The following is a 10625-nucleotide window of genomic DNA, read 5'->3' on the forward strand; positions in this document are numbered from 1 at the left end:
GTGCGTGTGCGTGCGTGTGTGTGTGTGTGTGTGTGTGTGTGTGTGTGTGTGTGTATGTGTGTGTGTGTGTGTGTGTGTACGTTTGCTTGTGCATGTGGTCGGTTGGCTGCTGTGTTTTGCTTGTGTGAATGGCAGCAGTGGCGACGTTCTTGCTGACGCAGCCGGTTCGACGTGATGCTGTGCGTAGGAGTTGGTTAAGCACGGCGTGGACGTGCACAAGAAGGACAAGATTGGCTGGACAGCCATGATCTGGACCGCTGCTGGCGGCGATGTGGAGACCATCTCCATTCTCCACAGCGCAGGCGCCTCCATCCAGGTTTGTGCGTGTGTGTGTGTGTGTGTGTGTGTGTGTGTGTGTGTGTGTGTGTGTGTGTGTGTGTGTGTGTGTGTGTGTGTGTGTGTGTGTGTGTGTGTGTGTGTGTGTGTGTGTGTGCCTTGCTCTCGTGTCCATCTGCCTTTTTGCCGACATCCAAGTGCTTTGTCTCCCCTCCCTGTTTGTCGTCACGCCTCCCTTGCTTGCCTCACCCCTGTTTGTGTGTCTTTCGCTTCTTGCTACTGCCCACACCAGGAGCAAGGCGCGCACGGGTGGACACCGCTGATGATGGCTGCTGCGCGCGGGAAGGTTCGTGTTGCCAGCTCATTCTGTTGACTGCAATCGTGTGCGCGCGCACGCGTGCTGCTGTTACCCTCCCCCGCCCTCTTGCCACCGCTCAAACCAACTACCACTTGTCAATCGCCCACGTGACTGCAGCACAATGCCGTCAACTACCTGCTGCGGAAAGGCGCCGACTGGCGGGCACTGAACGACCGCGGCCAGATGGCCTGGCAGATTGCCAAGGAGAAGGGCCACGATGACGTGTACAAGACCCTGTACCGCGTCTTCCAGATTGCCGAGGGCAAGCACGGTGTGTTTGTTTGTTGCTGTGTGTGTGTGCACGCGTGCGTGCACGTGCGTTTGTGTATGTGTGTTTGGTGTGTTTGTTTGTTGCTGGGTGTGTATTGTGTTGCGTCGTGTGCGTGTGCACGTGTCCGTACGCGCATGTGTGTGTGTGTGTGTGTTGTGCGCTCATGTATGGTGCGTACTTGTTTCATTGTGTTGCGTTTTCGTATGCTTGCCTTTGTTTGCCTTTGTTTTGTTGTTCGTTGTTCGTTGTCATGCTGTGACGCGAGCCTTCCTGTATGGCGCTGAGCACGAGCGCATGTGTTCCATTTGCACTCACTTCGTGCCCACTCATTGCTCGTTTTGTTATTTGAAAACCGCATCACCATGCGAATGTTCTGTCGCATCTTGTTTGCTTGCAGACGAGCTGTGAGCGTTCCCAACACAGCAACCAAGCCACTCAACGACGACGGAAGAAGAAGAAGAAGTGCGTCACCACAAAGGGGGGCGGAGCACATGTCACGCGTTGTCATGTCTCACACGTTGTCACACGTTGTCACACGTTATCACACGTGTCACAACACATCCAGATCTTGCGACGCATCCTCCCACAGCACATTTCCCGCTGTCCGACACCATAAAATTCTCTTTTGCTGACTCGGCAATTTTCGCTCTTGTGCGTCCACGTGCACTCACACGCGCACACACGCATTCACTCCATCTCCACACCACCACACATCACCAACACAACCACACAACACGATGGAGGGTGATGCGACGCCCACGCCCAAGGCGAAGAAGCGAGTCTCGCTCGCGATGAAGCCCGAGATCATCCCCAACACAAAGACACAGTCATCAACATCAACCGCAAAGAGAATATCGGGCTCAGCCGAAGCGCCAGCGAAGAAATCAAAGTCCACAGACTCAGCAACAGCAGACCCAACAGCAACGACGAGCAAAGCCAAGAAGGCAAAGGGAAAGCAGGCAAAGGGGAAGAAGAAGAACAAGGCCAAGAAGCCCACGGGTCCAAAGGACATCCCCCTGCACGTGCCCGATGACACACCACAAGAATCCCTCTTCGCAAGCAAACGCAAGAAGCAGAAGAAAAAGGCCAAGAAAGAGAAGGAGGAGACGTTGGACCCGGCAGCGCTGGCATCGGATATCGACCCTGCCCAGCTGCAGGTCGATTACGTGGACAACCGGCGGGGTCCGCGCCCAGGCGAGATTGCCAACAAGCTGCGACGAAAGGAGCTCTACAAGTCACAAAAGCACCAGAAGGAGAAGGACAAGAAGGCACGGCGAAGGCAGCGCGATATGCTTGAGAAGCAGTATGGCGACGCTGTCCCCAAGCCCAAGCCCAAGACCATCGAGTCCATGCGTGTCAGTGACGGCACAGAAATCGCCGCAGATGACGAAGAGGTGTGTTTTCTGGCACATGTGTGTATGCGTGTATGCATGTGTGTGTCTGCTTATGCATGCGCGTGTTTATGCATGTATGTGTGGTTGTGAGAACCTGTTTGTGATGATGTCGTGTTGAGTGCTGCTTTGTCAGCTGTGTATGCCTGGTGCTGCACATCAGCTCATAGTTTCTCTTGCTCTCCGTCTCATCATTGATGAAGGTACTTGGAGATGAGAGGAGCGATGAGTTTGCTTCCTATTTCCTCGGCAAAACGTCCAAGGTCCTCGTCACCCTCTCCACCAACCGCCCCTTCCAAGTGAGCTTGGCAGCATCTTGCGTTGTGCGCGCTTGCGCTTGCTTGGATGCGTGCTGCACTGCTTTTTACCATTGGACCCGCCAACACCAAGCCAACGGCCCGCCCTCGTGTTTTCTCACTCATTATTGTGTGCCATGTGTGATGCCCAACTGCAGAGAACGCTTAAGTTTGTTGAGGAGTTGATTAACATCATCCCTTCCGCCACCTACAGAAAACGAAACGTATGTATCGCAAAGCAAGGCAACAAGCACACTGGTCTTGCACACACACCCTCCTTCCCTGCCCATGCATGCTGATTCTCCTCTCTTCTCTTCCCTCAACGCTGGAATGACGACATATACTACTCAACTCACTCTGAGACCTCCATACCTGGAGCGGGGTTGTTTGGTTGGGCGTTTGTGGCTGCTATTTGCTTGGTGCCTCCTGCTCTGTTCCTCCACACGCAGCCGTGTTGGAGGGATGGCGTGGGTGGTGCCGAGTGGCGGCTGCACGCGCACAGCCTTCAACCCTTTGTGAATGCGGAAGAACATGGTTCCTCTCACTGACCAGCAGCTCTCTTTGCATGCCCTTTCCTTGTTTTCTACCTTCTCTCTCTCTCTCTCTCTCTCTCTCTCTCTCTCTCTCTCTCTCTCTCTCTCTCTCTCTCTCTCTCTCTCTCTCTCTCTCTCTCTCTCGCACACACACGCACGATACTCCCTCGTTTTCGTTGATTGGCTTCGCTTGGAATGACGACATATACTACTCAACTCACTCTGAGACCTCCATACCTGGAGCGGGGTTTGGTTTGGCGTTTGTGGCTGCTATTTGCTTGGTGCCTCCTGCTCTGTTCCTCCACACGCAGCCGTGTTGGAGGGATGGCGTGGGTGGTGCCGAGTGGCGGCTGCACGCGCACAGCCTTCAACCCTTTGTGAATGCGGAAGAACATGGTTCCTCTCACTGACCTCAGAAGCCACCACTCCCTCGTTTTCCTCTTTCGTTTCTTTCCTCATTCTGTGCTACGTTCTATTCTCCATCATGTATCGTCTTCTCCACCGTGCATCAACTTCTCCTCCTTATCCACACCACCACCACCACCACCATCACCATCACCGCGCACGCGCGATCTGACAACCTGCTTGTCTTTCATGATCAACGAGTCAACCCCACTAACCTCACCCCTCGTGTTCGTGCGTGTCGTGCCCAGGGTTTCCCGCTCAAGACCATTGTGGAGCAGGCCTCTGCGCGCGGGTACACGGCGCTGATTGTTGTGAACCAGAACATGCGGCGCGCCGAGTCCCTGGTCATGAGCCACCTCCCGTCGGGGCCCACCGCGCACTTTAAACTCTCCAGCGTTGTTTGGCCAAAGGACATCCACGGCACCGCAAAGGACACGGGCCACTTCCCCGAGGTGCTCACCACCAACTTCAATACGCGCCTCGGCAAGCAGGTGTCGCGCATGTTCCAGTCGCTCTTCCCGCAGCACCCGGAGTTTACCGGCCGCAGCGTCGTCACCTTCCACTGCCAGCGCGACTTTATCTTCTTCCGCAGGCACCGCTACATCTTCCGCGACACCAAGCGCGTCGGCCTCCAGGAGATTGGCCCGCAATTCACGGTGTGTGTGTGTGTGTGTGTGTGTGCGTTTGTTTGATTGTGTGTGTGTGTCATTCATGCCAGGTTCTGCTCGTTCCGGTTGTTGGTGAAAAGCAATGTCCTCACTCACTCACTCGCCCTCGCTTGTTTGCCCGCCACCATCATGGCCACGTTTTGCACCAAACAGCTGAAACTGCAGTCGTTACAGCGTGGCACATTTGACACCAAGTACGGCGACTACGAGTTTGTCGCCAAGGCAGACATGTACGTGGACCGCAAGAAGATGTACCTGTGAGCGCATGCACGCTTGGCGCCCGTTTTGTGCCCAATGCGTGCTGCTGTGATATGCCTGATGAGACCCATGATAATTAAACGACCCTCGACTACCCAACTCGACATAGCTGTTCAGTGAAAACGCCTTGACGGGAGAGAGTGTGCGTGTGTGTGTGCGTGTGTGCGGTTGTCATCGGTAGGATTTCCATTTGCACAGCCATGGGCCAACGACATTGATAAGACTGAAGAGGTCACATCACTTCCAGGCAACAACAACAACGGTCAATGACTAGGCAGTGAAACGCGACACACAAACAGTCCACACCCAACGAGACACTCGCGAACACATCGGACTGCAAGCGCTCTTCTCCTTCCCTGCTTCCTTCCTTCCTTCCCCCTTGAGCTTGAATCACACGACACAAAGACACACGGGAACAGAACTCGCACCAATGGCAAGACCAAGACAAAGAAAGCGACAACATCACCACATCGCTCCACAATGAGTTCAAACATCGCTTCAAAGTTCACATCATGGGCACATCAAATGCCATGGCGAACTCTTCAGCTTCTTGTTGTTCTTGTGGGAAACGCGATCGCGGTGGCAGCCACTGCGGATCACATGGTGGCAGCTCTTGGTCGAGAGGGTTTGGTCGAGACGACTGGCTGCGCCCTGTCCTTGTCCCTGGGGTGTTGGCAAAGCCAAAGAAGCTGCTCGCAGTCTGGGCTTGCCACGGTTCGAAGAACGGTGACGCCTGTGGCGATCGTGCCACTGGGAACATGCTGGGGCCGCTCGACCACCCCACACCTCCGCCCTGTATCGTGGCTGCTAGCTCTTTCAGAGCCAGGTTTGGCATTGGGTTGCGTGACCGCGACTTTGCCGTGGATGCAGCACGCTCGCGCTGCCGCTGGTGCCGCTTGTTCTTGCGGTTGTTCATGCGGGTGCGATATGCACCCAGCACGGCGTGGTGCGTTGGGTCCACACGCTTTGCCCAGTACCTCAGCTGTGCGTATCGGTCTGTCGTCAGCCTTCGGTCCCGCAGCATCTTCTCCTTGTCACGTGGGCTGGCAGCCATAAATGCAGCCATGTACGCACCATACTCTTCATACACCCTTGGTGGCGGTGGGAAGGCCCTGCAGTGCCGCGTGCGCCGCCGCTTGTGCTGGCGCTGCTGCAGTCCGCCATGCTCGTTCGACGGCCAGGATGCAGATGATGATGACGATGACGATGATGACGAAGACGTGCGTAACAGGGGCCGCCACGCTGTGCTGTCGAGAGTACTGCTGCCTGTGGTCAAGGAGGTGGGGCCTTGTGTCGTTGAAGCAGATGACGAGAAAGAGAATGAAGTTGTGGGGAAGCGGGAGGACGCGGAAGAAGACGTGAAAGGAAGATTCGTGGCGGTGGAGTCTCTGACACATCTCGCAGATGAATACGTGGACCTCGGTGGTTGTGGGTGGGCCCAGTCGGGGTTTGCGACACGCGAGGCCGCAGGCGACACACCATCAAGGGGTGGCTGTTGTTGAAATTGCGCCGGTGCACTCGTCGTCGTGGCTGTCGCCCTTGGTGTTTCGGATCGGACCTGACAAAGTTGAATTGGAAGGTGGGACGACGTTGTGGTTGCGCAAGCGATGGGGGCAGAGGCGAGGGTAGTTGTCGTTGCTCGTCGTGACGGGGCTGGCGTTTGAATCAAAGCGGAGGCGTTGGTGGGCATGGGTTCTGGCATCACGCTCGTGCTCGTGAATGTTGTGGCTGAAGGTGGCGCGATCGTCTCAGGCTGTGAGACAGGACCAAAAAGCTGCGCACGCGCGTCGCTGTTGTTATAGTCAGGCTGCTTGCACATCGTACCGCTGTCAAAGAGGAAGCTCTGGATGTCATCACAGGCCGGCCAGTCAAGTTGGCCGCTGAAATCATCGTATGGCTGGGTGCCTGTGCCGTGCATGGCAGCAGCAGAGAGGGCATTTGACTCGGTGCGCTGCGCTGGCGCCGGCAACTCACGTGGTGGTGGTGGACTCTGACCCATGATGCTTGCTGTTTGAGCTGCCGCATTTGTTGCAGGCTCAACCGGAGGAGTTGCCACACCACTGCCTGCCGTGTCAGTGGTGTTGTACAGGCTGTCGATGGTGATGAGTGGCTGCAGATAGTCAGTTGTGTCATTGAAACTGGTGAACGGGTACTGTGGCTGGTGCTGATGTGGCTGCTGGTGCTGCTGTGGCTGGCGATGGTTGTGCAGGTCATCCACACCAACCTCATCAGGCCAGTCTTCCCAGAAACCAGAATCACTGATCTTCCTCCTGTGTTCATGGCCACGGTACTGTTGCCTGTGCTGTATCGACTGTCGTTGCTGCAGGTCTTGTTGCAGATCTTGCTGCACATCGACTTCGGCTTGAAAGTGTTGGGTGTGGGGCAACACTGGTGCGACAGAAACAACTGGCATGCTGGGCACGGTCCATGTGGAAACCAGCTCGCGCACCAAAGACGAGAGCCCTCCCAACTTGGCACAGCCGTTGCTGGCCAGCGCCGTGCTTTCAGTGGTGCTGTTCTTGTCCCGATTCTTGTCGCCGGTGAGCTTCAGCGACGACGACACAAAGAGGATGGTGTCTTCCCAGCAGGATGTCAAGGACTGTTTTGACCGTTGCAGGGTGCGGGTGAACCGCGTCGATGCCTCGCGGTAAACGGTGGACAGGGCGTTGAACTGCGGCCACAGGACGGTGGAGAGGGACATGTGCTGGGGTGATGGGCCAGTGAACAAAGGCTGATATGCCTCACTTCCCTGCTCCTGCTGCTGTGTTGGTTGCCTTCTGTGACTGTGTGGAGTGTCGTCTTCGCAGTCGGGCTCAGGGGAAATGCCACCAACACCGGCATCCTGAGCATCAGCCACACCAACCACCGTTACAGCCTCCAAGGGATTGTCCTTGTCCTCCTCCTCTTGATGAGTCAGCAACATGCATGACTGGCTCTGGAGGACGGTGCGAGCTGCGCGCAGAAGATGTGAACTTGACACACCATCACCGCGATAATGCGAACGTTCTTCAAGGTGTCCGCGATTCTTGTCGACAACATTCACTGTGGTTTTGGTGTGTCCTCTGTCCTCGCCTGCGTGTTGGGAGTGAGCGCGCTGATGTGCAAACTCTGACTGAACGTCGTCGACACAGCCAGCGACGCCACGGCAGTCCTCAACACAAGCCGACTTGGAGGAGGAGATGTTCTCATACCAGTCAATACAACAAGCCTCTTGATGCAGAGACCATTTGCCTGCAGGCAGCTCAACAGCTTCAACTGCCACCAAAGTATGAGCTTTAGCAGCTTTGACTGCGTCTTTCACTGTCGGTGTCTGCTCTGCAAACGTTGGCTCATTCATAAGCCCAGCACAGCAACCATGCTTGATATCCGCGAAGCCAGGCCAAGTGTCATGAGTATTGTTCTTCTTCTTCTTGGTGCACGAAATGCCATTGCTGCTGGATGTCGCCTTGTTCTTGGCAGTTCTGTTGGCAGTGCTGTCTGTTTCGTTTCCGGTTCCGCAGCGGGTCTCCTGTACGAAAGGCTTCTGCGGCTTCTGCGGCTTCTGCGGCTTCTTGCATGCTGGCTCGAAGCGTTTGTTCTTGTCGCAAAGATGGCCGGCCTGACGACACATGTGCTGCCGTGTGGCAGGTTCAAGGAGGAGGAGGAGAAGCAGGCGAACCGTCTGAGTTAAACCTTCTTTGCACACGCTGTGGTTCCCTTCTACTACACATGAATGTGCAGCTCGCTGTTCAGGGGCTGGCTGCAGCAAGTGCTGTTTTGGCTGAAGGAGGGAGTTGCTGTGCCGAAAGTCGCTGCCCTCGTGCTTTGAGGTCACCGGCCGCGGCTTGGCTTGGCTTTGCCGAGGGCGACGGTGACAAGTGTGGTCATGGTAGCGCCTTCCCTTCCTAGGGGTTTGGCCATTCCCATGTTGTTCATGTTTGGGTTGCTGATACCCAGCAGAAGGGTTGTGCGCCAGGAACCACACGAGAGCCAAGCCCAAAGCTATCATGTGCGTCAAGTGCGGCACCGCGTTTACACCCGTACGTTTGACAAAGATGCTCGTGCCAGCTTGATTGTGTCGCAACAAACGCCATGACATGGCCCATGCCGTACGGGATTGGATTCTCCGCCATCGATTCAGCGCAAGCAAGTACATTACCCACGCCATGCGTTGACAAATCCACAATACGGAGAAGGTGATCATTCTCGCCGCCATTATGGCGACTGATGTAGGACTCAGCCAAGAATGCCGTTCGAGTTCGAGCAAAGGTAGATTGAGATACCAAGGGTTGGTTTCAAAGCCAAGTGCAGGTGCACTGTCCCCACCCTGGTTCAACGTAAGCCCAAGAATTGCCGTTTGGTAGTCAATCCCAGAACGTGAAGCACGCGAATTCACCGGTGAGTTCCTGCGTGCCTCCAAAAACTTCGAGCAAACGCCTGCAACTGGCTGACATGATCGTGGGGTAGGAGAAGATTGCTGGGCGCGGCTGAGTGATCCCACGCACACGCAGCCCCCATCAGCACCAGGACCAAGAAGACATACGAAAGTGACAACGGGCCTCTGGGCATTGGGGCTGCCAGGATTCTTTTTGGTGCCTTTCAAAATGCCGCTGTCCAGTAGTGCCTCACGGCGGGCGGCGTTTTGGGTTCCAGCAGGGAGCATGTCCTGATGTTGGCGTTTTGTAACTTGGAAATGGCGGGGCACGTACGCCTGTTGGAACTGCGGCAAGCGCTGCTGCGATGAAATGCATTACCAGTCCAAGCAGCCAAGCAAGAGCCAGCGAAGGAGAGAGGGGAGAGAGACTGCTTACTGAGGGTTACGGATGCGTCAGGCCCAGCCGTAATCGATTGTAGCAATGAGGTCACCACGCAACGTGTTACGCTTGCAGTGCGTCCAGGACGAGGCGTGATTACCTGGAGTGTGGTCGCGGTCGTTTTGGTTGGGAAGCGTGCAACTTCAGTGTGAGGGGAAGAGAGGGAGAGAGTCGCGCAGAGAAGCTGATCGTCTGGTCCGGTGCCTGCTTGTTGTAAACGTGTGGGTGTGTGCGAGTCTTGCGCACAGGCTCTGATGAAGCGCACAAACAGCAGTGCGAGAGTGAAACGACGACGAAAGGACGAAGGAGTGTGTGCACTTGGGGAGGTTGATGTCGATAGGTCGATGGACGATGAGGAGGTTGTGGTGTAAATGAACTCCCGCAAATGGAAATGTAAACAACACAACAATACCCAGTCCATGCTTTTCTCACAAGTAGAAGCTTGCTCGGAAGCTTGTCCTATCACGTGAGCATGAGTAAGTCTGGGGTGATGTGCTTCACAGCAGGCTTCAGACTTATCAGCGCGCGCGCGCCAACTCACGGCATGGGCATGTGCGGCGCATTCCCAACACGACGACAGTGTCGCGTGTGAAAGAATGAACGACGTGGAAACTGTGATGAAAAAGTGACATGATGACACACCATTTTGCATGACTTGTGACACACCAAAAAAAATCTTACGCAAGTAAGTGTCTTCATCTCTTCTTCCATTGCCTTCCATCGAACTATCGAGGCGCTGCCCGCCCTTCGAACCTTCTTCTCTTCTTGTGAGTTTGAGCCAAGCAAGGGGGTGCGTTTCGTCGTCAGTGGAGTGAGGTAATGTCACCCAGAGCAGTGTAGATGGTTATGGAAAGAGAAAGCCCAGAAGTAGAGAGGCAGAGGTAACCACATGCGATAGTGCGATCTGCGCAGGCAATATCCCTTGCGCTTGCATATTGCGTTTTGTTGCCGCACACTTTCTGAGCTGTTGCACTTCATGCTTTCATGTGAGCAATCTATCAGACAGAACAGAGCTCGCTTCCCTCCAGCCGAGTTAGAGACATCGCAGACCTCCAATCACGTTCCCACCCTCCACATGTGGCGGGCTTTCTTCGACTGGCGCTGGTGTTGGTTGATGAGACGAGATGACGAGATGACGCGATGAGACGGGCTTAAGGGCTCAACTCTCTCGCTCGCTTTTCCGCAACGTGGCACGTTGTGCCCATTGTGTGCTGTTGCACGGCAAGTTTGTGATCAGTGACAGAAGATGTGCAATACACTGCAAGCGCTGACCGCGTCATCACATGATCCGCGATGAATGTACATACACACAAACAGCGTATGTACACACATGGCACACCTCATTGCACAGCTACACCATTGTTGACCAAGCCAGC

The 10625-nt window shown here is 55.3% G+C and overlaps 3 protein-coding genes across 3 annotated transcripts in view; 2 read left to right on the top strand and 1 right to left on the bottom strand.

Moving 5' to 3' along the window:
* PTSG_06763 (uncharacterized protein) overlaps positions 1 to 1537 on the top strand; it is a 3366-nt gene extending 1829 nt beyond the window's left edge. Inside the window, exons 5-8 of the mRNA XM_004992104.1 lie at positions 188 to 316; positions 569 to 622; positions 752 to 905; positions 1303 to 1537. Coding sequence (XP_004992161.1) covers positions 188 to 316; positions 569 to 622; positions 752 to 905; positions 1303 to 1313 — 348 coding nt within the window. The 3' untranslated portion in view covers positions 1314 to 1537. The remainder of the gene's footprint in view (positions 1 to 187; positions 317 to 568; positions 623 to 751; positions 906 to 1302) is intronic.
* A 25-nt stretch (positions 1538 to 1562) lies between these two features.
* On the top strand, positions 1563 to 4555 carry PTSG_06764 (ribosome production factor 1). Its single transcript, XM_004992105.1, has 5 exons — positions 1563 to 2299; positions 2500 to 2595; positions 2751 to 2816; positions 3779 to 4186; positions 4352 to 4555. The coding sequence occupies exons 1-5, from the start codon at positions 1643 to 1645 to the stop codon at positions 4457 to 4459; spliced, it is 1335 nt and encodes a 444-aa protein (XP_004992162.1). The 5' UTR covers positions 1563 to 1642; the 3' UTR covers positions 4460 to 4555.
* A 406-nt stretch (positions 4556 to 4961) lies between these two features.
* PTSG_06765 (uncharacterized protein) lies at positions 4962 to 7379 on the bottom strand (the record flags this gene model as incomplete). The annotated part of the gene is made up of 2 exons (XM_004992106.1): positions 4962 to 5743; positions 6281 to 7379. The coding sequence occupies 2 exons, from the start codon at positions 7377 to 7379 to the stop codon at positions 4962 to 4964; spliced, it is 1881 nt and encodes a 626-aa protein (XP_004992163.1).
* Positions 7380 to 10625: the final 3246 nt, after the last annotated feature.

The sequence above is a fragment of the Salpingoeca rosetta genome (assembly GCF_000188695.1).
Source record: "Salpingoeca rosetta unplaced genomic scaffold supercont1.17, whole genome shotgun sequence".
NCBI classification, from domain to species: Eukaryota; class Choanoflagellata; order Craspedida; family Salpingoecidae; genus Salpingoeca; species Salpingoeca rosetta.